At 45.8% G+C, this 26,978-nt stretch overlaps 1 protein-coding gene across 1 annotated transcript in view; it reads right to left on the minus strand.

Annotated features, from left to right (window-relative positions):
• Positions 1-26,978, minus strand: part of WASHC1 (WASH complex subunit 1) — a 69,818-nt gene that overhangs the window by 14,973 nt on the left and 27,867 nt on the right. Inside the window, exons 3-4 of the mRNA XM_005308721.3 lie at positions 793-904; positions 78-224 (exon numbers count right to left, since the gene is read on the minus strand). Of these exons, the coding sequence (XP_005308778.2) occupies positions 78-224; positions 793-904 (259 nt within the window). The remainder of the gene's footprint in view (positions 1-77; positions 225-792; positions 905-26,978) is intronic.

Consider the following 26,978-nt stretch of genomic DNA (forward strand, 5'->3'; position numbering starts at 1 on the left):
CAGCCCCTAGTAACACAGTCCCCTCCAGCCCTCATCCCCCTCCAACTGCATACCCCTTCATCCCTCAACTCCCTTACCTGCAGGGATTTCTCATCCAGCAGTCTGTGTTTGCTCTGAATCTTGTGCCTCGGCCGTTTCTGTGTGGCTGGATCCTCTGCACCAGCGAAAATGGAACTGTACTCCTGCAGCCGCTCTGGGGCAGGGTACTTGGCACTGGAAAACACCTGCCGGGAGAGGAAGAAACTAAAAATCCTATCGGCAGAGCATTCCAGCACCCCAGAAACAATCAACACAATGGGGCTGGGAGACGGGCAACAGGATAGGGATTTTCCACACAGTTCTGTTTGGATCCCAAGATTAGCAGGGGTTGAATGTGAGATGCTACAACAGCAGCTCCCAACTGGATGAACAAGGTGTAAGGGGTTAAAGATGGTGAAGATGCAATTCTTACTAACAAGAATGTGTCCTGGGTTCCTCAGCAAAATGGGATTTTGAGAGAGCCAGGGGAGTGGAGGTAGAGGGGGTGACCTTTTCTTGAGAGACTCCTTCCTATTCAAGGCCAGAAATATGTGGGTCTGAGAGAAGAGAACTACCATGTGAAGGGGTCGTCCTGTCAGGAGGGGAGTTCATACCATAGCTACCAAGATAGAGGGACTCTGACTGGAGAGCCCATGTGTGTCAGATTGCCTGTACTGCTAGTGAATTCACATCCAGAGACTAGAAAGTGAGTGGGAAGAGACCCAGAGGATGGCTGTGCAGCCTACAAAGGCGGCTGTTAAAAGCACCCACTACCTTAATCGCCTTCTTGCTGCCCTTTATCTTCTCAATCTTAGCCTGAGCCAGTGAGACTCTCTCTCCGATTGCCTGCAGCTGCATCCGGCTGGTCTCCACCCGCTGGGAGATTCTGAGGGGTAAACACATTCCCCCAGGGTAAGAATCCAGGATCCAGAGACACTTCTGCAAAAGCAAGGACCCCCACATGCTCATGCCGGAGGGGGAAGGACATGGCTCTTGGCAGACTGCACTTTGCAGCAGAGTAAGTTTAGTGCTGGTGAAACATGCTGGCCTGATAGCTCTAGAGATTTAAGTCCTCCATTTTTCTGCGAACAGGTATAGCTAGGTTTCAGAGTAGCAGCCGTGTTAGTCTGTATCCGCAGAAAGAAGAACAGGAGTACTTGTGGCACCTTAGAGACTAACAAATTTATTAGAGCATAAGCTTTCGTGGACTACAGCCCACTTCCGAAGAATTTGTTAGTCTCTAAGGTGCCACAAGTACTCCTGTTCTTCTTTCTAGGTATAGCTAGGGCAGCGTTCCCCTCACTGCTGACTGACCCAAATGGAACAAGGCCAGGGGGAAGCAGGAACAACCAGCCTGGTGAATCCCGGCCCTCTGCTGAGACTGCTATCAAGAGGTCCAATTGGTATCAACTGCTGAGTGGTTTTTTTTATAATTAAAATCCTTTAATAAAAGGGAAGGTAGCATGGCATAGTGGCTAAAGCACTGGACTAGGACTCCAGAGACCTGGGTTCTAGTTCCAGCTCTGCCACTTGCCTACTGGGTGACCTTGGGGAAATCACCACCCCACTCTGTGCCTCAGGTTCCCCATCTATAAAATGGGAATAATGATACCAACCTCCTTTGGCGTATCAGTACCACTACCTAGCTCTTACAGTGCTTTTCATTAGGCGCTTTCAAAAGCATTACAAAGGAGATCAGTATCAAAGTGCTTTAAGTTCTATGGATGAAAAGCACCACATGAGAGCTAGGCACTATTTTTTATTAAGCACCAGTGTGCTCGGCACTGTATAATACACAAGTGATACAGTTCCTGTCCCAAAGACCTTACAATATGACATGGTCACCTGACCACTAGGAACAGGACTGAGACCATCACCTTATTTCAAATTGGCAATTCCTATGACTGCTGAACTTGAATTAATATGCAAACTAGATACCATTAATTTAGGCTTGAATAGAAACTGGGAATGGCTGGGCCATTACGCTAATTGAATCTATTTCCCCATGTTAAGTATCCTCACACCTTCTTGTCAATTGTCTGAAATGGGCCATCTTGATTATCACTAAAAAAGGTTTTTTTTTTCCTGCTGATAATAGTTCATCTTAATTAATTAGCCTCTTAGAGTTGGTAGGGCAACTCCCACCTTTTCATGTTCTCTGTATGTCTATATATCTCCTTACTATATGTTCCATTCTATGCATCTGATGAAGTGGGCTGTAGCCCATGAAAGCTTATGCTCAAATAAATGTGTTAGTCTCTAAGGTGCCACAAGTACTCCTTATTCTTTTTATGACTATGTAGTGGCTTTATGGTACAAGCCCAGTGGCCAGATTCATTCCCTTCCCACCACCCACCCTTCCTCTCCACTGAGTGGTTCCAGTTAATTTATACACTGATGGCTTCTCTGAGTAGTTCAAGTTGCTCCTTTTGGTGTGCATTACAAAGCATTTGTCTTCACTGAATTTCGTCTGTCATAGCGTTACCCAATTGCCTAACTTTGCTACGTCCTTCAGAAGCTCTTCACAATCTCTCCAGTCTTTATCATCTTCAACATTTGTATCACCAGCAAATTTTGCTACTCACTGTTCACCTCTTTCGGATCCTTAATAAGAATATTGATTAACACTGTTCTTAGTACGGATCCTGGGGGCACCTCACTATTAACCTCCTTTGATGCTGAAAATTGACCGTTTATTTCTGCTTTGCTTTCCTCTCTCACCAGCCTAAAATCCATGATGTGACTTTATCTTTCACCCGAGACTACTTAGTTTCCTTAGCAGCCTCCTGAGAGGGACTTTGTCAAAGGCTTTTTGAAAGTTCAAATATAATTTATTGATTCTCCTTGCGCCTCTATTCTGTTAGTTCCCTCACAGAATCCTGATAGTCTGAGGAGGCGCAAGTTTCTCACAGACCCTGTACTGATTTGTCCGTTTCGTGTGTCCCTATCTGCGTGCAGAACGAACGGCTGCCTGAGCTCATGTTTCAGACCCACAGTAGCAGTCTCTTCTCTTCACATTTGACCATCTCCCTCACTCCATCTCCTCTTCATCCACTCTCCTTCCTCCCACTTCTCCTTATCACCCCTTTTCCATCCCACGCCCTCCTCCTCACTTTCATTGAGTGATGCAGACAGATTGGAGGGAGAATATTTGAGTCCCTTCCCCCACTGCCTGCAGCTGTGAGAAGAGGTGCCCTTGAGCACTGCCATGGCATGGGAAGCAACTGGGGAAGGGAAAGCCCTAGAGCATCCCCCTCCTGCTAGTCAACAGCACTGAAAGCAGTCCAGGGAAGAGGAGCCTTATGGTTAATGTGGTGGACTTGGACTGAGTCCAGAGACCTGGGGTCAATTCTGGCTCTGCCAAACACTCCCTGTATGGCCTAGGAGGACATGTCACTTAGTCTGTGCTCTCTGCTCCCCCCCCTGTAGAATCGGGATGACAGCACTTCCCTACCTTAGAGTTGTTGCAAGGATTAATACATTAGAGACTGTGAGGGGCTCAACTACTATGGTGAGGAGAGCCAAATAATAGCAGAGCTAGCTAGAGCCCTGGAGTGCTACCCTCTACCCTTCCAGCTGGCAGCTCCATGGGATGCCTGCTCAGGTGCATGGCTTAAACAGAGACCCCTGGTCATCAGACAGGCATGATTTATTGTCTCCACAATCTGGGCCAGATTCTAAGAGGCCTGGGGGTGACTTTATCCCACTACCAATTCCATGGGACAGCCAGCTCCCCACCTTTTCATTGCTTTTAAAACATTTAGATGGTGGGAAGCAGGTTCTTTCCTCAATGATCTGAGTTTTACAGACATTGATTTTCCACCTCGCCACGTTTTACAGGAGTGGAGATTCCCATAGCTTCATTTCCTTCCCTGGCCTGCACTCCAGCATCATGAAAGTCACACAGTTCAAAGAAGTACTTTATGATGGTCAACATGTCAGCATTTATTTTCCATTGGCACAACAGAAACAGTGGCTATATTTCTCTCCCAAGTAAGCCACGTATGACTAGTACGACTATTGCACACAAGCAGTGGTCAGGGAGAAGGGAAGAGAGAAGAGAAGAAAGCACCTAGCAGCCAAAACACTTTACAAGCCCTGCTTATATAAGAATCACTGAAATGTAGCCACCTCTAGATGGAATATGTATGGCAGCTGGTGCACAACTTACTAACACAACTAGGACAGGAAGTGAAGATGAAAACTGCATGCAAAGGAAATATGGAGTTTGTTTTTTAAAAATAATGATCACAAGTTATCAGGGCCTCTGTCTCAAATCCCATCTAAAGACAGCACTTGGAGACAGCAAGCCCTCCCCTGGGGAAGTTGTTGAATACCAACTCAGATATAAGAGTACACTGTACTGAATAACCAATGATATTCCCTGAAGCACCTTGCCTTTTCCTTTGTGATCTCCCATCCCAGGATTTACCAGGCCTAATCCTGCTGAGTTTGGCAGATCTGACAAAAGCTTAGCCTGCAGCGGTATGGCTACAGGCACCTATCACAGGAGTAGTACATACAATCCTCAGGAATTAATCTATTTCTTGCTGAGCAAGGGAAGTATAAAAAAAATGATTAAGTCACCTCAATCCGACTAATGCAGTGAATACCCATCACACGTGTAGGGACCTAGAAGTTACACTACACTACAATGTTCCGAGTTTAAATTTCAAGTTACACTGATATATAGAAGTTTAAAGAAAGCTCAGTGTTCTCCCTAAGAAAGACTGTACTGTACAGGTATCCTTTGAAAAACACATACAAAAGTAAGACTCCCATTAAAGAACTCTCTGGAAGCTTCACCCTTTCTATTGCAGTGATACGAGAGCTCACTTCTAGGAGGCGGCCATACCCGTGTGAAAAGGCAGGACATTTGACAGGATGGAGAGCTCGTCCATTCGTTTCTGGGGGTAAAGTGCTCTACTTGAGTGCTGCGTTAGGTACGTTTTAGCTATGTATTTAAAATGGAGGGGTAAGCGTAAGGTTTTTTTTTTTTTTTTTTAAAGGTAGCTGGGGGTCTGGGATTGGTCCATGTAAATAGAATGCACCGCCTGACCGAAACAGCAGACAGTGCTATTAATATTTAAACGGATTGTGCTCGTATTAGTCACTGCTGTTTGTTAGTGATCTTGCTCTCAGTACTCCGTTCTGCCTGAGACGCTCCCTTCTTGGTTTCTATGTCACTTTGGAGCTCCAGAGAGGAGCATGCAGGCAGCGAGGTCTCTCCCCTTCCTCTCACGGAGCCTCCACACGCAGGGAAAGGAGAACAGTGTCTGAGCAAGGCATGTGACCACATCACCCATATTTAAGTTCAGATCCTAGTTCAAAACCAGAATAACCATCCCCCACACCCAAAAACAGTTGTCTTGGGGGAGGTAGTACAGGTTTCTCTAATGGATTAGTTTTAAATCCAGATTTAGAATCCAGATGGGTTTTAAACCCGTCCTTTCAACTGCTACAGCTTCACCACACACACACACCCCACTTCACGTTCAAAGCCCTCCAGCTATCTAGCACAGATCCCATCTGTTCCTGCACACAACTTGCTCCTTTAAGCTCCTCTCTGTCAGAGGTGAACTCCTTGCTCCGGCCACACCAGATGATGGGAATACTCCATCCCATCTCACCTATTCCCCATCCCTTTCAAAACCCACCTCTTTGACACTGCCTACAGCCAGTGAGTCAATGGCCAGTTTCTCCACAACAGCACTTCCTGTTACCTCATCCACTCGTATCCTTATTGGGAGATCCTCAACACTGAGCTTTTAGAATTATAACTCATTTTTCATACATTCCCCTCCAATGGGGAGAGGATTTGAAGCATCAGACAGCAGTCACTGCTACAGGCAGGACATTAGACTCAATGGACCAATAGTGTAATCCAGCACTGGCAAAAATCCTACATTCCTATGAAAGTGTCTCTGGACAGGACAATCATAAACCAACAGACTCTGAAGCCAAAGCCTGTGTGATTTATATGGGATTAGAGGGGACCAGATGTGAAGGAAGGTGCTTCCAAAAAGCACATCACAATGCCAACTTTTGAACTAGGAATGATACAAAAGCAGGACAGAGGACTTTCAAGACACACCCCATAGTAAAGCAGCCTGAGGAAAAACTGTATTAGGCTTTGTCTACACTACGCACCTTTTAGCGACACAGCTATGTTGCTAAAGCCGTGCCGCTAAAAGGCGCGCAGTGCTGCTGTTTGTTGGTAGGCGAGAGCTCTCCCACCAGCAAAAAACGTCCACCCCAAATGAGTGGCAGTAGCCAAAGCGCTGTTCACACCGACGCTTTAAAAATTTTGTCTTTCGCGTGTGTGTGTGTGTGTGTGTGTGTGTGTGTGTGTGTGTGTGTGTTTTAACACCTCTTAACGACAAAAGTTTTGTCGTTCAGTTGCAAGTGTAGACAAAGCCTTAGGCTCAATTACATGTGGGATGGATCAAGGCAGAAAAGGGTGATTCACAATCTGTAACTAGGTCCTGGACAGATTCAATGGGTAAAAGGTCACCCAAAGATGGAAAGAGGGATCAGAAATATGGGGAAATTAGACAAATACGGAGGATTATCAGAAATGCAAAGAGAGGCTGTGAATAGATCTCCCTGGAATACCAAGCAACTCCAATTTTATAGCTGAAGTACAAAAGTAAGCGTTCAGCCAAGGAGAAAGAACATTACAGAATGGAATGAGAAATGAGGGCGCACACGAGGATAAAGCAGCTGAAGTATTAAATGACTTTTCCCTAAAAATGTACTGTATATACAAGGGGCAAGCCAGCCTCTGGCTCTATGTCAGCTTGAGCTGCAGCCCTGGGCCCTCACATTGAGTGACTCCATGGAGGGGAAGGGGATACTAGCAGAGTTAGCCCATTGGCTACATGCACTTGTCAGGTGAATGCTACAAGTCCTTGGCTTTTTTTGGAGTTCCAACATTTACCAAAAGTTTTTGTAAGGTAATAAAATGGGAAGGCCCTGCTTAAATTACCCTTCCCAGTGGGAGGGCGGGTTAGAGGCAAAGGTTAGAAGCAGTAGCTCCTGGTTCAGTGCATCCTGAATTTTATAACAGCTGCAGGACTCTGGAAGAGGCCCTGAAGGGGTGAATAGAGTGTTAGCCAGAGCAAAGAGAGAAGCACTACATGGCCTGGAAGAGGAAGTAAGTAGAACAAAATGCTGCTGCCTTGGCCAATATACAGTAAATGGGATTTTGTCTCGACACTGTGCCCAAGATACACCTGTGGAACAAGGATCCCCATTCTGAAGTGACAGAAGAGTCTAGATGAGAAGGAGCTCATTTGGAAAAGTGTGGGGGCCGGTTGGATGCTGCTGGGGGCCTAACAGATGGGGGGGTGCTTGGGTCCCGCTGTGGATAAGCTGAGCGTCTCCACTGGATGGGTTGTGGGGGGCAGATGGGGAGCCCGTCCTTGCTGCAAACTTTAAAGGAGATATGATGGGGGTGTCACATTGAAGTTTTACTTAGGGCAGTAGATTGGCTTGAGCGAGCTCTGCACCTAGGGACTGAAGTGTGCATAAAGGCTTAATACTTCTGGGTGTTGGGTAGGACACCCTTTTACAGATTGGTAAACGAGCACAGAGAGATTGAGCACCCCATGTCATGCAGTAATCCATGGCAGAGTCACGAATAGATTCTAGGACACCTGACAAGCAATCCCATACTCTAACCACTAATCACTCTGCCACGCCAGCCAGCATTTCCTCATAACAGTGGAGGAATGAGCAAGAGAAAAAAAGCTGCAAAGACACTTACAATTTATGGTTGTTCAGGGAAGCATTCAGAGTCCATTAAAAATACCAATTCCCCTCAAAAGTTTGAAAGGCAGTGAATAAGAGTATGTTTTCACCAGAAAGTCAAATAAGTTAAATCACTCAGTTAAAGAAAAAAAATGCAGCTTGTTTGCCTTCTGCTCTCTTTCTCCTTCACATTTAAGCAGCTTTTTAGAGTCTTTTTTCATGTCTGAGTAAGTGTAATCAAAAACTGTCATCTAGCACCATCCTTGACAGAATGAAATCCTAAGTGAGATAACGTAATCAGCATTTCTTCCTCCAGTAAGGGGTTGGTTATTACCCTAATTAATGTTTATCACACTTTGATTACTCCTTGAGCCTGATTTGCAGGTGTTAGCATATAGTCCCATTTCTCTAGAGCCCAAACATCCTTTCAGAGCTCATACAGTCAGGTTACATGCAGCAGGATCTTGTGTGCATTACATTACACAGAGTATGTTTTCACACTCAAAAATAATTTCCTTTTGTCTTTGAATTTTTCATTTCACAGAGTGTTCCCAGCACAATGAATCAAGACTAAGGGTATGTCTACACTACCTGCTGAATCGGCGGGCAGCGATCGATCCAGCGGGGATCGATTTATTGCATCTAGTCAAGACGCGATAAATCGACCCCTGAGCGCTCTCCCGTTGACTTCTGTACTCTACCGCTGTGAGAGGCACAGGCAGAGTCAACGGGGGAGTGGCAGCAGTCGACTCACCGCAGTGAAGACACTGTGGTGAGTAGGTCCCCCCCCCCCCCCCCCCCCCACTGTGTAGACCAGGCCTAAATGAAAGTCCAGGCTACCACAATTTTGTCCTATTCACAGCCCACAACTAAGGATCTTCCCCTCCCAGGGCTCAACCCCCCCCTCCCCCCAAATCAGCAGCTATAAATTTACTGTTGCAATCAGGGTTCCAGTGGTATTTCCCAATACATCCTGGGGAGAAATTCCTTTCCAATCTCAAATCTGACAGCTTGGTTAATCCTCTGCACACACAAATCAGAATCCTTTGTTAAGCACCTTAAACCTAGTCTACATAAAGTTTAACGGCAACAGAGGGTCCTGTGGCACCTTTGAGACTAACAGAAGTATTGGGAGCATAAGCTTTCATGGGTAAGAACCTCACTTCTTCAGATGCAAGAGAAGAAGTGAGGTTCTTACCCACGAAAGCTTATGCTCCCAATACTTCTGTTAGTCTCAAAGGTGCCACAGGACCCTCTGTTACTTTTTACAGATTCAGACTAACACGGCTACCCCTCTGATACATAAAGTTTAACATTTCTCATCAGTGGTACCCAGAGTGTTAAGCACTAGTGTTTTCATAACTAGCATATCCACGGGGAGCTGCATCCTGTGCTAACAACAGAGGGAAATCTAATGTAGACACATCCTAGAGGAAGGGCTATTTCATGGCTGGAGTCCAAGGAGTCCAGGACTCATGGGTTTAATTCCCGGCTCTGCTACAGACATTCTACATGACTTTAGGCATGTAGTTCTTTGCTGCAGTTTCCCCCATGTAAAAAAGGATAATATTTACCTCACAGGTGTGTTAGACTTCATTCATTAACACGTTTAGATCCTCCAATTGAAAGATACCAGACTTGATGGGCCAATTGTTCAATACAGTATGGTGCAAATCTTATGATCCCATGACAGGTGATTATTTCTTACGGGTAGCATCTAGGGGCCCCATTGTGCTAGGTGCTGTACTAACAGCAAACTTTTCCACGCAAGTATAAAAATAAAAAAAAGATAACCAGTTTTCAAAGCACTAGCCATTCCGCTCCCCCTACCTCCAAATTCTAGTACATGGAATCTTCTTCTCCCTGTGACAGAACGCCACATGCTGATGGCCTCTCTGTGTATTTAATCTAATAATGGTTTGAATTTCATTGCTTTTCATCCCAGGAGCTCAAAGCAATTCCCAAATGTTAAATAAGCCTCAATACCTATGACACAAAGGGGCAGTTACATGTCCCCAGTCAAAAAGCCAGGCTGTGATAGTCAGCAATAGAACTCCAGGAATTCTGATTTCCAGGCTCTTGTTCGAGCCACTATTTAACTTGAGCTTTCTTTCTGTTAAGTTCCCATGGGTGGCCACATGTTTTCCAGCTGCAGCTTACTTGTAATGGTTTGACTAAATCTGACCCCCCCACACACACACACACTTTTTTTTTTTTAAGTACTTCTGCACTGCAATGCATCTCTCCTACAACTACTTATTTTTCCAGACTAAATAATAGTAAATAAATAGAGAGACAAAGTGGGTGAGGTAATATTCAGTATCCTGGGAGGGACATGGCTATAACAGTGCATAGAGTAAATAAATAGCAAGATTTTGCACAGGCTTAAGCTTATTTACTCCTGCCCCCCGTTCTCTGGACCAAAGACGTAACCCCCTTCAGATGTCCTCAAACTGGGGTCTCACCAATGAACTCCTTTGCTTTCTTTATGGTATTCTCCCACCCTTCGATGGAGTGTGTGATCAAACAGCATGCTCTTTGCATGTTATTGATAAGCTGAAGCCCTCAACACTTTGCCTGTCAGAAGATGGTCCTGCTATGAACACTAACTCCTGTATATCTAAGTGTATACTTGAAATGTCATCCTTCATAAAAACACTGATCCATCCATGTATAACTAAAATTAGCTTATTCGGGAGGAGACAAGCCCAAGTCAGAGAAAAGGCCTGCCATGGCAAAGCAGCCTATCCCACAAGCACGGAGCTTGTAACCTGCACTGTGTAAGGGCTTGTCTACACTGGCACTTTACAGCATTGCAACTTTCTTGCTCAGGGATGTGAAAAAACATGCCCCCCTGAGCGCAACAAGTTTCAGTGCTGTAAAGCGCCAGTGTAGACAGTGCGCCAGCGCTGGTAGCTATGCCCCTTGTGGAAGTGTCAAGTATCAGGGGGTAGCCGTATTAGTCTGTATCTACAAAAACAACAAGGAGTCTGGTGGCACCTTAAAGACTAACAGAAGGTGCCACCAGACTCCTTGTTGTTCCTGTGGAGGTGGTTTTTTTAGAGCGCTGGGAGAGCTCTTTAAAGTTGCCAGTGTAGACTAGCCCTGAGAGAAACACTAGCAGACAGTTTTGCCGGAGCAGCATGAGCTTTCTTCTCCCACTTGTTTCTGTCCCCTTTCAACTTGCACCTTCTAATGAGGGCCAGTCATTTTGTCTTTCCCTCCCCAACAGTTTGGATGCCAGCAGGTTTGGTAAGTGGGCCACCTGTTTTTTTAAAGAGTTGCCCATCATCATGGTATCCAAGTCCTTGTTCTTCCTGGTGACATGTTCACTTCTTTCTACATATTTACTGTAGTAACTAACCCCTCTTACAATTCATTGTATCAATCTAAATCTGTCTCTACTCCTCCCTGCCCTACCATTCAAAGTTTTTCTGCCAACATTTTTCTAGCTGTTTTTGTTCGGGTGCCAGAGATCTTCATCACTATCTTGTGATCACTACTGCCAATTAGTTCTTAAATGTCAAGATCCCTCATCATTTTTTCCAGGATTAGTAAGTCCAGCAGCACCAGAAAATATCCTCTCCCAGTAACTCAAAGCCCCTGCTTGACAGGTTATCAGTTCATTCCCGCTGCCAGTTTATCACTGGCTCTAAAAAAAAAAAACCAACACCAACCCTTGACTGACACGTTCCTTTCCTCATCTGTGCTTCTAATTTCAGCTCCCAGTTATATCTCAAAAGGTTCACTCTAGTAGCAAAGGCTTGGTAACAAGCCTACTTGTACACAAGTATTTCTCCAACTTTTCTGTATTGCAAATGAACATTCCTTCAGATAGGCTCATCTTCTACCGTCCAGCTGTGACCCCAACACCTCCCCTGAGGAGACCACAGTGCTTGCTTACACACGCGGGGGGTTATGTTTAGTTGCCCACGAAAAACCTTTGACGCCCTGTGGAGAACATGGGAAATGTCTGTATTATTTTTATGAACAAATGTGTGACTGTCTCCACCATTCACTTTTGTACTGTTACCTAGTGGGAATGAAGGGGTTCATTTCTTTCATGGATTAGGGGAATAAGAGATGGGTATTTGTCACATAGTTTTCATACCAACGCAGACATGCCTATCAACAACTGTCAACATGTGAATGGAGCTACCTTGGAAAGGCAATGGATGACCGCTGACTGGACATTAACTTCCAATACCAGGCAAGAGAGACAAAACATGTGAACACCAAGGATGCGGGCTGCCCCATGCAGTGAGGTGATAGGATCCAGGACCAGTGGGGCAGGCAGGCCGCCTTCTGCAAGCAGGGACTCTACCTCTCAGACCAAGGCAAAGAAGGGCCCACCGAACTGAAAAAAGAAGACGCTAGCAAGCTAGGAGAGAGCCATGCATGAACATTTTACTCTACCATTCTAACCCTGTGACCCTAAAATAGTATGTTCCAGGTGACTAATATATGCTGTCTTGTTTTGAAATAGCTGTCCTATGCCACTGCAAACATCTGCTTGTTGTACAGCTTCCAAAAAGGCTAAGACCCCAACAGGAGTTCACGGTCTTTGGGACCAGTGGAAGGCGCCATCGTGAGAAACACAAATACTGAAGCCAGCAACCCAGTCTCAGAGCGGTGGGGCCATCGGGCTCACCACTGAAAAAAGTTGAGGCCTAGGGTTTACATTAAGAAGATGATACTCCACCAGAGAGGCTGTATAAATATCAGAGGCAGAGCACACCCTGTTGAACAACAACACACCCCAAGAATGAATCTTAGACTGGGTTCCACTGAGCAGAATGGTCACCGCTTGAACAGATAGATGCTAATCATTCTGATTCAAACAGCTCATGGCTCTCCAGTGACCCAGTTTGAGAACAGCTATAGACAGGTAATCTTCTTTACCTCTGTGCAATGAAAGGCCCCACCTTTTGAATAAATCTGTTCCAAGTAATGACTTCCTTAAAATGAAAGTGTATTGTAGACAAATCATTAAGAATGGTATTATGGGATTCCATCTTTCTTGCATCTCCTTGATACCTGCTCAAATTTGCTCAGTGCACAGAAGTTTTTCTAAGTACCATCCCCACAAATGCAACCTGGGCTCTGACAGACATGCTGGCTTCTCTCCTTGTGGCACATCACAGTCAGTAACAAAGGTTCTGCTGGACAAACTATGTCCTGTGTAACAGCCATCCAACCCCATAGGCAGATAATGCAGTAGGCACAAGTATAACGGAGGGCATGATTTGGCCTGCAAAATCTTTGACTGACCATGCCTCAGAAAGAAAGAACACAGCTTGATTCTCAAAGCTCAGAATGAGTTTTTGCAAGACTAGAAAAACATCTCAAAAATCAGCACCTTGATATGGAACCAGCAAGAAAAACTCTGAACAATGCCATATTCAGAAAGCCATGTTTCAGAGGAAAAAATAAGCTTTGAAAAAAATTCACTCCTTAGAACCATGGAGCAAACACAGGACCTTGTGCTTTCTACAGAACTACATTTGGTGCTAAGATACTAAGGTGATAGGTGCCTCAAATATCTTAGGCCTGGTCTACACTGGGGGGGGATCGATCTAAGATACGCGACTTCAGCTACGAGAATAGCGTAGCTGAAGTCGACGTATCTTAGATCGACTTAGAATCACTTACTTCGTGTCCTCGTGGCGCGGGATCGACGGCCGCCACTCCCCCGTCGACTCTGCTTCCGCCTCTCGCCCTGGTGGAGTCCCGGAGTCGACGGCAGAACGATCAATTTATTGCGTCTACACTAGATGCGATAAATCGATCCCCGATAGATCGATCACTACCCACCAATCCGGCGGGTAGTGTAGACGTACCCTTAGATAATCAAAAAGACATTCCACTGCTCTGCAACCTTACCACAGCACTAGCACTGACAGAATGCCAGCCATACAGCATCCCACTCTCTTTCCTAAAGCCCGATCCTGCGGATGTGGAGTGCTCATGTGCTTCTCATCCGAATCAAGGGGCTCCTCTTAAACAGCTATCGAATGCAGCTCCAAGACCACAGTATTAGTAGTAAAACGTTCAAGCCCCATTTGTTTAAAAGGTGCTTTAATTCGGATAACAAGATCACTATTCTTGGATAAACTAAGACAGGCAACTGCCGTAGAAGATACGCGCTCACCTATTTAGAGAGCAGAGGGTGGAGTGCACTTACAAAACCCTTATACCTAAATAATCATCCAACCCCCAAAATGTTTCCATTCTCTCCCCCCCACACACACCCCTCCAATCTCACAGGATGGCATATTCCCTCCATGAAACAGACCCTTCTTTTTCTCTCAAAACACAGGATTTTTTCTTCAACAAATGAGGTTTCTCCTTCCTTACTCTATAAAAGGAGTTTTCCTCATTTCATGAGTGTTTGCTAGCTCCAGAAATAGATTTTTTGCTGACATAAAGATTGCATTTACACTCTGAGATCTCAATCCTATCGAATTTCAGACAAAATCAACTGACAGCACCACATTTAGTCAAAGAAAAAGGATCATAAAGAGAGAACGTAATGTGCCAGCCAAGTGTGAAGAGCAGACCTTTTGCACTCTTCCTTCCCCTTCCCCCCATTTATATTGGTGGGAGTCTGCAATACACATTTCAAGTCACTCAGTGTTATTTTCCAGACAGTTTCCTCCACACTAAATCCCTGATGGAAGTCATGCCTATAAAATGAAGTGACTTCTCTGCGTCTCCTCCTTTAGGGCTGACTGAGTAGAAGAAACTCATCCATAGGAAGAGAAAGGACTCAAGCCTGTGTGTGGGAGTTCAAGTGATGGAAACTGGTTAAGAAGGTAAAGCTATCACATTGCACAGGAAAACAATGACATCAGGAGAATGGATGGAGTTGGGGCCAGTTCAGACAGTGCTGCCAAACCTGTAGGCTAAGTCATTTATTTTTGGGGATGGCGGGAAGGGGTGTCCCATGCCACCAGAGACAGGTTGAAATGACAGTGAGATTTTTTTCCCCTCTGCTCATGCTCCAGTGCCACGTGATGTGGAGTGCAAGCTGCTTTCTGGTGACAGATTTGTGGGGTGATAACTGAAACCACCTAGGGAAAAAACTTGATATTTCCCCTAATTGGGGAAACAGGAAACCTCCATTCACTATTTCCCTAGGACTCTCCAGAGCGATCCCCTCTTTCTGGAATACTCTTGATTGGCTCACCTTCCACGCTGTGGGACTAGAGCTCCTCCACCACACTGCTATTAGGAGCAGTCTGAAGCAGGTTATGGGCTGAAGGGAGGGAAGATCCCACATGACCTTGGTCGAGAGCAGTTTACAGAAGGCCTCAAGCTTTGCTTGAGTTGCTCATTGTGAAAGTTATGAAGAGAGTGGAGATTGGGAGCGATGTCAGGGTAAGAGGGCACATACATGGAGGGAGGCAGAGCATGGTTATAGGGTTGATGTGGGCAGCGGAGTAAGCTGAAGTTCATGGGTCCACTGTTCCTGTCTGAGGGTGCAATCATACCATGTGACATTTCAGGAACAGTCACACTGGGCCTGGTCTACACTTCAAAGTTAGTTGACACAGCTATAGTGCTCAGGGGTATGATTTTTTCATAACTCCTGAACACCGTAGAGGGTTGCTAACTCTCCAGGATTATCCTGTAGTCTCCAGGAAAATAAAAATTAATCTTTAATTAAAGATGGTCCTGTGATGAAACCTCCAGGAATATGTCCAACCAAAATTGGCAACCCTAGCACCACAGCTATGTTGACCTAACCCCCTGGCCCCTAGTAGAGATGTGGCTAGGTTGACTGAAGAAGGCTATCATAACCTAGCTACCACCCCTCAGAGAGGTAGATTACCTATAGCAACGGAAAACCCCCTTCCATCACTACAGGGGGCATCTACACTACAGTACTACAGCGCCACAGCTACAACGCCAAAGCAGTGCCGCTGTAGTGCCCACAGCATAGACATGGACCTCCTTACAGCGTGGGCAGTAAGACAGCACCTTTTCCCAGTGGCTACATCTTGTGTTCCAGAAACTGAGGGCATGTCTATACTACAAACTTAAGTCAACCTATAATTAGGTCGACTTATAGCCACCACAGTAATTACTGCAGTGATTCATGTCCACACTGCCCTCCTTCTGTCAGTGGTGCGCATCCTCACCAGGAGCACTTCCACCAACTTAAGAGGGGCAGTGTGGGGGGCCGCCTGCCAGAGCTCGGGCAGCAGCTCGGCTAGGAAAGAGAAACCTGGGGGGCAGCCAGGCTCTAGCTGGAGCTCCCGGGGCAGCCAGGCTCTAGCTGGAACCCTCCCAACCCCACCCTGGGGTGACAGCCGAAGTTGTCAGAGGCTTTCTTGTCAATTTCACAGCTCTACCATGGAGGAGCACAGGAGAGCTGTCACGGGCCGGATCAGAAAGGCTCATCCTTATTCAGGTTTTAGACCTGGGTTCAGACTACTCGCTTTGATGCCACTGACCTACCCCTATAAATGCTTCTGCTTGAGTCACCTGTGAATAACTCTATTCCTTCCTCAGAGATTCCAAGGCGTCCTTTCACATGCTCTTCAAGTCTGCTTTTGGGTATGCAGAAAATGCCACCTCTTCCTCCCACATTTGGAGACTGCAAACTTAGAATGTTGCCACATTAATCCATGCTTGTATCACATCAATCCTGCATTGCTGGAACACACCATTCTGACAGCCCTGGATGAGCCTTCAGAAACATCCGCTAGTGCAGCTTCTGAGTGGAATGGATCACTTGGAGAACATATCACTTGTGCTCCATGATATCTGCTGGCTACCTATCGAGTTCCCATCACAGTTTGAGAATCCAGAGAATCCTAAAACCCTACATTGTTCTGAAACCCAGTTATTTAAAGGATCACTTTGTTCTATCAGCAGATTGAAGGTCCACTTGGGTATCTCTGTTGCCAGTGCCTGAAAATCCGTTGTGGTGGATGTGATAAACAAAGGGGGGAGGGGGAGGTAGCTCCCTTTGATGGACACCCAGCCAGCCAGTTAGCCATAAAATCCCTCTTGGTAGCTGATCTTTACCTCTAAAGGGTTAAAAAGTCCTCCAGGTAAAGAAAAAAAAAGTGGGCACCTGACCAAAAGAGCCAATGGGAAGGCTAGAACTTTTTAAAATGGGAAAAGAAACTTTCCCTTTGTTTGTGATTGCTCTTTCTAGGCTGCAGGAACACAGAACAGCAGTGCTATAAGAACAGGATTGGATTTTTGGTGTCCTACGAAGTTTGTGCATATGCTGTTTGATTAGCTGGGGGCAACAGCTAATTTCCTTTGGTTTTCTTACTCAACTCTTCCCCGGAGGGTGTGGGTGAAAGGGCTTTAGGGTACCCCACAGGGAGGAATTCTTAAGTGCTCCTTCCTGGGTCCAAGGGTTTTTTTGCATTTGGGTGGTGGCAGCGTTTACCAAGCCAAGGTCAGAGAAAAGCTGTAACCTTGGGAGTTTAATACAAGCCTGGAATTGCAAGTATTAATTTTTAGAATCCTTGCGGGCCCCCAGTTTCTGCACTCGGAGTGACAAAGTGGGGATTCAGCCTTGACGGTGGGCAACGCAAAGGTTGTGGCTTAGGATACTTTCCTCCCACCCTCTGCTGCCCTCCTGCCTTCCAAACTTCTTGCTGCTATCACAGCCCCAACTCAGAGAGCTTCAGATCACACTCCAAAGTTTTTGCAGTCAGTCAGTCAGTCTTTAGACTGAACATGATTTTAGTTTGTGCTTCTGGACACTGTATGATAAATTAATATTTTATGAAAGGCAGAACATTCCTATCTTTTTGGCTTGTGTGCACTGCTTCTGTGTACTTCTGTTCTGCTTAGAACAGAAGTACAAATATGCTAAGCAGTCAGCCAGTGGCCAGTTGGATTCATTTCTTAAATCCCTTTCAACTTCGCCACTCAACTTGACTACTCACTAAGCTCACCTTTGGTGAAATAGGAATGATCAGCCAGGAGTATTATTTCCTACCTGCATCTTCATCAGCAGTTTTAACATATGCCTCTTTCTTCCCTCCTAATAGAAACCTGGTTATGAATCTGGAACAAACTTTAATTCCATCTACAGAATCATCTATTTTGGCTCAAGATCCTTGGCCAACAGGCAAAGACAGCTACTGCACATGTGACATCCGTAGCATTAAATCTCAGCTATTTAAAAATTTTAGAAAGGTTTTGCTAAGCCAGAGTGGGTGAGAGGTGGCAGAAGTTAATTTTAGCCTAGACATGTAAAATAGTTATTGAAAGGAAGTAAAGAATTAAGTCAAAAAAATGGTGTGAACTGAATTTGATTGGACTAAATGAATTTTTGATTAGCAGTTTTCCAGGGAGTTGCTACAGAATCTTTAATATGAGAGGAAGTGTTCATATATCGACTACCAGAAACTTAATTTTAAGTGTGGAAAGGTTGCCACGGACTCCTTTGGACACTTCTTTTCTGGGGAGCAACTTGATTCAAAAAGTGGGCATCACCATGGTTACTGCTCCTATATACTGAGACTTAAGAGATATACTGTTGTACTGTTGAGCCTCTCTTTTCCCCACAAACCTGAAATATCATGACCAGATGAGATGAGAACAATTAAGTTGCTGGAAGACCACAAGCAACTAGAGACAGAAGTGCATCTTCTTATCCCTTTTCTATTATTTTCTTTCACCCTTACACACCTTTGCAGGAGTTTGTCTTGTCTTCAGAGTCAGGATCAGCCTTCAACAACAGAACTGGAGAGCTGCCACCTAAAATTGACATTTTCCCCCCATCAAGAGATCTGATGCAATTTGAGTGACTTTCAAGCAAGGATTTTAAAAAAATAAAAAGATATTCCAAGGTTGTACAGTGCCCTTCTGTACAGTGTTTTTGTAAAATATATGTTATGTTTTGATCAGTCTTTCTTGTTCTCAGTGCAAATTTCAAAACATGGATAAAAGCATCCAGAAAATCTTCTCTGAGCATTCCACCAAGTATCACTGGGAAGTAGGGGAAATTATTTTTAAAATTAACCAACTCTGAGGCCAATAGTGGTTGTGGAAGGTTTTTTCCCCCCTTTACCTTCTGCATTGTGCTTAAGGCCAGTTAAGTGTTAGCATCTTAAACACTAAAAGAGAGAACTGATACATCAGCAGTTTAACCTGATTGCACCTGAAGTGCATTTTATTTTCAGTGATTGAGCATATGGCTAAAACCTTGTCATGTTTCCCTTTGCACTCTTGGATAGAATCTTCAGTAGCCTGCACACAAGGCTCTCTCTCCTCTGATATAAGATCCAGCATTCAGTAAGAACACTTTCCCACCCATTATAAGGATGCTTTTGTAGATACTACGAAATAATTTCTCATGTTTTCCCAAACATCTTGTATTAATACCGGTGCTTTTAGTTAGTCCTTAAAATGTACATTTCTTCACTTGTGGCATCTAGTAGCAGACCTGTGAGTTTCAATCTGTTTGTATGAGTGCTTCAGTCATTTCTTTAAATGGCACATTTTGTGCTATACTGCAGGCCTTGTTAGCATAAAAGAAGGCTACAGCTTTCTAATCAAGTTCAAGTCTTTGCCTTTAAGTCACTTATGGCATAACTGATTGAACTTTGCCATTCTGGGGGGATGGGGTTCAAGGACAAAGACTGCTCCTGAATGTTAAAGAGTTGCTAGAGACCTGGAACAAGGACTTAAGTAATCATGGCTTCATTTCAATGACAATGGCATCAAAAGTATCTCAGCTGCAGGATTAAATTCAATATTCTGCTCCTCTACTTCAAGAGAGAGATTTAATCTTGAAGAATTCAAAGAAACAGATACTCTGCCCTTTTGGAGGTGAGCAAGAATCCTGCATTGCTAATTCTTGACAATATTTACATTTTTATTTTAAAGGAATTATCTGTTCTAATTACTCAATTCCATTCCATCTCGTCTCCTACCATTTCCTTCAATTTTAAGCTATTACAGCTCTAGCTGGGCTCCCTCTGTGAACAGTCATCAGGCTGCTGAATTGGACCTAGCTTTGGATTCGACTTATTTTAAAGCCTATTGGTACAGAGCAGCATCCAGACACTGTCTCTTAGTCTGGCCCAGGGGTGGCCAACCTGAGCCTGAGAAGGAGCCAGAATTTACCAATGTACATTGCCAAAGAGCCACAGTAATACGTCAGCAGCCCCCCATCAGCTTCCCCTCACCCTGCTCCCAGCGCCTCCCACCCATCGGCAGCCCCGCCGATCAGCACCTCCTCCTACCTCCCCGCACCTCCGGATCAGCTGTTTCGTGGCATGCAGGAGGGTCTGGAAGGGAGGGGGAGAAGCGAGGGCACTGCAGTCTCAGGGGAGGGGGTGGGAAGAGGTAGAGTGGGGTCAGGGCCTGTGGCAGAGCCAGGGGTTGAGCAGTGAGCACCCCCTGGCACATTGGAAAGTTGGCGCCTATAGCTCCAGCCCAGGAGTCGGTGCCTATACAAGGATCCGCACATTAACTTCTGAAGAGCCGCATGTGGCTCCAGAGCCACAGGTTGGCCACCCCTGGTCTGGCCTCTCTGGCACACAGACACCCTGTTTGGCACCCCCTTCTTGGGTATGTGGGACTCTGCAGTCCAGCCGCTCTAGGCCCCAAGACCAGTACTGATTCCTCTAAGTCTCCCAAATAGCCGTCATAGAAATTCCTGTTCGTTCCAGCTGAGGAATAAGGAGAGACGGACACAGCTAATCAAGCAAGGAGCCCCGGGAGGGGCGATCCGTTTATTTCAACTGCAATTGGGTTCGAGCTCATAAGTCAGCAAGAACAAAGAAAACACTTACACCAAAGCATTATATGCAGTTGACTATGATAATCTATCGCTCTATGATTGGCCAAAATTTGCCATCATTACCATACATAATTAGCAAGCTACATGTATCTGCCCCTCTTATGACCCCTTATTGTTCATCTACTTGCTCCCTCCTTGGGTTATTTTGCAAACCAAGCAGTTAGTTATCTACAGGATGCAGGCACAGAAAGTTCCATTGTCTCCAGGTTTGGAGTTTGGCTATATTTCCTCTCGAAGGAACTTCCTGAGTTAAGATATAGCTATAGCTGATGCTGCATGTTGCCCTTCTCCCATATGTACGTGACAAATTTGCCCCCTGGCAGTTAAGTAGAATAATTTTATATCATAGCTTAAGCATGCCCTCCCCAGAGCTCCACCCTCCCGGGTATTTTGATTTACAATGTAACTCTTAGGGTGTATGTAAGCTACAGCAGTACAGCTATGGCATTGCAGCTGTAGCACCATAGCTTAGAAGGTATCTACAGCGATGGAAGGAGTTTTTCTGTTGATGCAGTAAATCCACCACTCCAAGAGATGTTAGCTAGGTTGATGAAAAATTCTTCCATCGACCTAGCCGCATCTACACCAGGTCAACATAACTACATCAGCTCAGGGTGCAAAATTTTTCACAGCTCTGAAAAACGTAAATAGGTAGATCTAATTTTTAAGTGTAGACCAGGCCTCAGGATCTTGAGACAGTTGAAACAAGAGAACATACAGACTGTATAAAGGAACTTCTAAACCAGATACACTTTACTCACAGACAAAGCACAAGATTTACAGATCCAGGCAAAAACAACAAGTGCCTGAAGCAAAACCCCTTCCTCGGGCATCCTTACCACTTTTGGGTTTTGATTAGTGTCTTTTTGGGCTCCCAGGACCCTCCTGCTCCCCACTTCTCCTGCTCAGACTTCATGTTCCTGGCAGTGGATGGCTGGTGAGAAAGCCCCACAGCTGGAGAAGATCTGGCCTTTAAACAGAATTGTCCTGGGGTGGATCCGTTCGAAAGGAAAACCATCAAAGTTGACTACTCTTGGTGGCTTTCCCATGGTTAGTCCCTCTGCTAAGCATAAGGATTTCTCCTAATACCACTTGGGTGTTCCCGCTCAAGATGGAGGGTACAGTGAAAGGCGAAAGGCATAGTACAGTATGAAGTCAAAATGGCATTCACAAAACAATGAGTTTGCAGACTGATATAGACATATACTAATCTGTCACATGGAGTCAAAAAGATTCAGTGGCAAAAAAAAAAAAATCATTAACACAGAGTTAAGGTTGCTAGGTGGTACATCACCCCTTGCAGAATGATGTCTTGAGCAAAATTCAAACTTTTAAAAGCCAGAAAAATGCACAATTAAGGTTGCCTATGACATCTTAACTCTGCCTTCTTTCAGCAATGCCCCAATACAGCCCTGTTAACACACATACCTTCACTCTGCCAACCCCACAGTTGCTGATCTGTACAAGCTCTTGCTCCTGGGGGAATTCTGCACCAAAAAAAAAAAATTCTGCGCACAATATTTTAAAATTCTGCATATTTTATTTGTCAAAATAACACAATATGATCACACCAGTTTCAATTATTTTGGTAATTTATTTCAAAATACCTGTCAGCAAGTATGTCTGTAACAATACAGACAACAAAAAAGACTCTGGAAATGTTTTTTTGTCAAATAGATTCCTTGCTAGGCATATTAATACAGAACTTAGAATAATTCATTTAAACTACAATACAGAAATGTACTCCCCCCACCCCTCAGAAGCAGTGCAAAGGCTTGGGGGAGTCAGGGGTAATGGAGGAGCTGAAGGAGCCTGGGTGTGAACTTGGAGGGTTGTTGGGTGTGGGAAGGAGAAGTATGAAACAGGTGGAGTTTTTGCGGGGGACGGATTGTCAGGGAGTTGGGGAGCCTCCCCCATGCAGACCGTGGCTGACCCTAGCCTCTCCCATTCAGTCAAGCACATCTGTACCTGTTCCCATGTGTCCCTGCACCTCCCTCCCCCATCCCCATATGTCCCTGCACCCCCACTGAGCCAGCCCCATCCCCCAGGTGTCTCTGCACTCCCACTCAGTCACCCTCCTCCCCCGTAAGCATGTGTCCCTGCATCCCCACTCCCATTTAGCCCCCACCCCAGTCTGTGCCCCCCACGAGCCCTTCTGAACTCCAGTCTGTGACCCCACCCCCATATACCCCATGCTGTCCATCCCCCCATATCCTGTGCCTCCTCACCCGGCCCTGTGGGCAGGGTGCTGTGAGGAAGGCAGCCTATTCTCTTCTCTATCCATTGTTGGAGCCCCTCCCACCCGAGAGTGGCTGCTTTCTGTTCTGGCGACACAGCAGCCCCTGGTGGGCAAAAGGCGTAACTGAAACACTTCTATGCAGAATGTATTTTCTGCTTAGAAAAAAAATTCTGCATGGCACATGAATTCTGTGTGCGCACGGTGGTGCAGGATTCCCCCAGTAGTAAAGCTCTTCACTTCCTTTCACTCTCACCCACAGGATTCCATTTAATACCATTAAAAGCTAAGAAAGAAGGGAAAAAAGGTTGCCCACCCCACTTCCCTCTACCCTCTTTGAACAATGCCTCAATATGCACACTCTCACACTGACTTCTGGCACTACAGATTCAGGAGATTTCAGATTCTGGTGTACACACTCACACACAAACTCCCCAGAAATAATACGACACATGCACAATTTAAGAAACACTTCCAGCCTTTTACAGCTCCCTTACACTTATCCACAGGCTACCATCTCAACCTACACACTAACTTAATCACCATAAAAGCATTAGAATCTTTTCATATTCCACCTCACTGCGGACAGTATTGTTTGCAATAAAAGCTCTATGTCCTGCTACTGACTTAACCTATACAATTCTGCATGGAAATGATGCATGCAGCATCCTGAAGGCACACATGCACGTCTTCCCTTTTCTCAAGAGTGTGGAAAACACATCTCCTCATATCACAATCACAAGTGTGTCACACCTCAAAGTAATCCACAGCTCACTCGCTCACACTCCTCTACCAAGCAGAGCTAACTATGGTACCTCCACCAATCAGCACAGCTACATCTGACGCCGACCTCACTCACTTTACCTGGAGTGCATGCAGATACTAAATGCTTAGGCTATTCACTATTGACAATGCCCTTCATAATAAAACCCCTGTGCCCTGCTATTATATAATGTACACATTGAAATGATGCATACTGGCAGGGCCGGCTCTAGGATTTTTGCCGCCCAAAGCAAAAACAATTTTGGCCGCCCCTATTTAATTACCCCACCCCCGGCCCCGCCTCAACTCCGCCCCTTCCTCAAATCCTCAGCCCTGCCTCCTCCCCACAGGCTCTCAAGCGTAGGAGGGAGGGAGGGAGCGGCCGCTCGGGATCTCCCCCTCCCTCCCAGGTTTGAGAGCCTGGGAGGGAGGAGGAGACTCCGAGTGGTCGCGGTGCGGGCGCCGCTTCTCCCCCTCCCTCCCAGGCGCCCAAGCCTGGGAGGGAGGGGGAGCAGCGGCGCGCGAAACGGGATCTCCCCCTCCCTCCCAGGTTTGAGAGCCTGGGAGGGAGGGCGAGTAGCGGCGCGCGAATCAGCTGTTTCGCGCGCCGTGGCAGCAGCAGCGGAGGTGAGCTAGGGTGGCCGGGGCACATTTTTAGGGGCGGCATTCTGGCGCCGGCCATGCCGCCCCTAAAAATGTGCCGCCCCAAGCACCAGCTTGTTTTGCTGGTGCCTAGAGCCGGCCCTGCATACTGGATCCTGAAGGTACACATGGCAACTCTTACCTTTGCTCACCCACATTGGAGGGTGCAAAACATATCTCCTATCATAATCACAGCTTTGTCACACACCTTAAAGTAATCCACAGATTCCTCATATCACACATGCACTAGCAGGCCCTGCTACTGCCTCCACCATTTAGTGTAGGTACACCTAACACAGTGACTGCACCTGCAGTGTATGCAATAATTCCCACTGGCTACTGCCAGCTCCAGGGGAACATGGGCAACCTCCCCTCCTTTAATAGTGTTAGATGAAATCCTGTGAACGAGAACGAATGGGTTGTAAAAGGAGGTGAAGATCTTGTACATTTCACCAGCTGTGGGGTTGGCAGAGTAAAAGTGTTAAGTGCATGGGCAACCTTAACTGTGCATTTCCTGGTTTCCAGAAGTTTGAGTTTTGCTCAACTCAGTGTTCTGCAAGGGGATGACATCCCACCAAGCAACCTTAACTCTGTTTTAATGTAGCGTTTTGCAATTGAATTTCCCACTTTATTTATAAACAGAAAAAAAAAAAGATATGTTGTTGGTAGAAGTTAGCAATCATTTAAGCAGTTGTGCGTATCATGTTCTGCAATTTACATACCGAACCAGCCACCCTCTCCCCCTCCCCATTAATTGGGCCCCACCAGCCCTGCTATGGCACACCTCCCCAGCCATCCCCCAACGCATATCCCAACTGTTCCTCCCTCCAATCTGGCCTCCTCCCCACTACTGTACCCAGGCACCCCCCATTGCAAGCAGGGAACTCATCTTCCTGGTGTACATACATATCTATTGCCCTTGCTTCTTCCTTCCTGTAACCAACTCACATGCAGTGCCTGGAGCAAAGGACAATTATGTTACAGTGGATTGGTGTTTCAGAATGGTTGGAGGGTGGAGTTTGTGGCAGGGCCAGTGAGAAGAATCACAGACAGCATTTCTATTCCAAACAACTGAAAGAAAGATCCTCAGAGCCCTGTCCAATGTACCCCATCTACAAGAAACAGGGGATGTCAGAGCTTGTAATGTTTCTATGCCATACAGTACACGTTTTCCAGTCAGCCATGAACCTTCCAATTTCCTGATTAATGTTTTTCCAACACTTATTAATAGCCTTCATACTGTCACTGTAGCAATTAGTCAGCTGCTCAGCCAAATCAGAGAAAACTATTGCAGCTCCCGGACACAAATCTCTGATGCCATCCAAATCTGCTCTCATACACTCCATGAGGTGCACAGAGTGAATAAGGCCCAGATCATTTCTGCCCAAGTGAGTCACCACAATGTCTGGTAGATCCTCTTAAGTCATCAGTTAGATGCGGCAAAGTGGGCAAAACATGATCCCAACAGGCCACCCAAATAAGCCTGTTGTCAGCAATCCCCATGTCATGGTGTACTCCTTGCTCTCCCACAAATTTCTGCAACCTTGTGATCCAGGAATCGCCAGAACCCACATGCTGGAAATGGATGCGCTGCCAGGGTTACATTTCCCTCAGAAGTCAGGGAGCCTGCCCTGTCAGTTCTAAACCTCCGCGCTGTGTCTTTGGAAACATCACATTAATCTGCCCCGAGATCAGGAAATAGCCACTTGCCCCTTGCCCCGCACCCCAGGGGCTAGTAATATACAGATTTTCCTCAAACAACCAATCCAAGGCTTCCCTACCACCCATCCTCATTTTCCCACCCCTCTCTCTCTCCATGCCCCTCCTCTGTCACAGCTCTCCATCTCCTCTCCATCTGATAAAACAAAAATGTTAGTTAGATCAGCTGCTGACTGTTCTGCTGTGATCATAATAAACCTCCCCCTAAAATACGAACACTTAGAGCCGAGACAACTTGTAGCAAGCAACGTGAGTTACCAAATCTTTATTGCACAGGTGTACAAAGATTTGGACTAGAAACATCAGCGGCAGAGTGTTCAGCAGGGGCAATGGCGGCATCAGCATTATGCCAGAAAAGCATAAAGCAGCTGCATAGACATCCTCTCTCATGGTTTTTTATTTTATTGGCACATGTGCACTGTAATCCTTCCAGACTATACACTACACTAGCAAAGAAGTCAACATGTCCTTAAATACCATTCATAATTTGGGTCCCACACAGATTTAGTGCACTACCTTGGGTAAAAAAACAAACAAACAAAACCAAAACAAACTGAGATGATTCTGACCCATCATAGCAATACTGATCTCCAGTGCTGCTTGGGGGAGGGGGTGGGGGAAGAGACACCTAGAAACGTTGAAATATTGCTTTTTGGGGGGGGGAGCTTATATCTCTGAACCCTGGCTGAAATGACCCCAAATGTGGGTCATAAACCTCACTCTGCACTCCCATGAAGCCTAGCAAATTTCAAGAAAATTCATGCAAGCATGTGGATTTTAGAGCACATAGAAGTGTTGTCCTTTAAACAGGAAGGATAGAGGGATGATGGAGGTAAAGGGCTCCTTCTGCATATTCATCTGCAGCATAGGAGGCTTGGAAAGATGTGATGTGGCCCATTCGTTTCAATGTGATGCTCTCAGCTGATTGAGAATACCCCTGGAGATGAATACAGCCTGAAACAAGTGAACTGCTCCATTCATCTGAGTGGGTATTCCCAGTAGCGTAGCTAGTGGGGTACAGGGGAAGCAGCCGCTTCCCCCACCTTTCCAAAAGCGGCCGGAGGA

Source organism: Chrysemys picta, chromosome 1 (genome assembly GCF_011386835.1).
Source record: "Chrysemys picta bellii isolate R12L10 chromosome 1, ASM1138683v2, whole genome shotgun sequence".
Classification (NCBI taxonomy): Eukaryota; Metazoa; Chordata; order Testudines; family Emydidae; genus Chrysemys; species Chrysemys picta.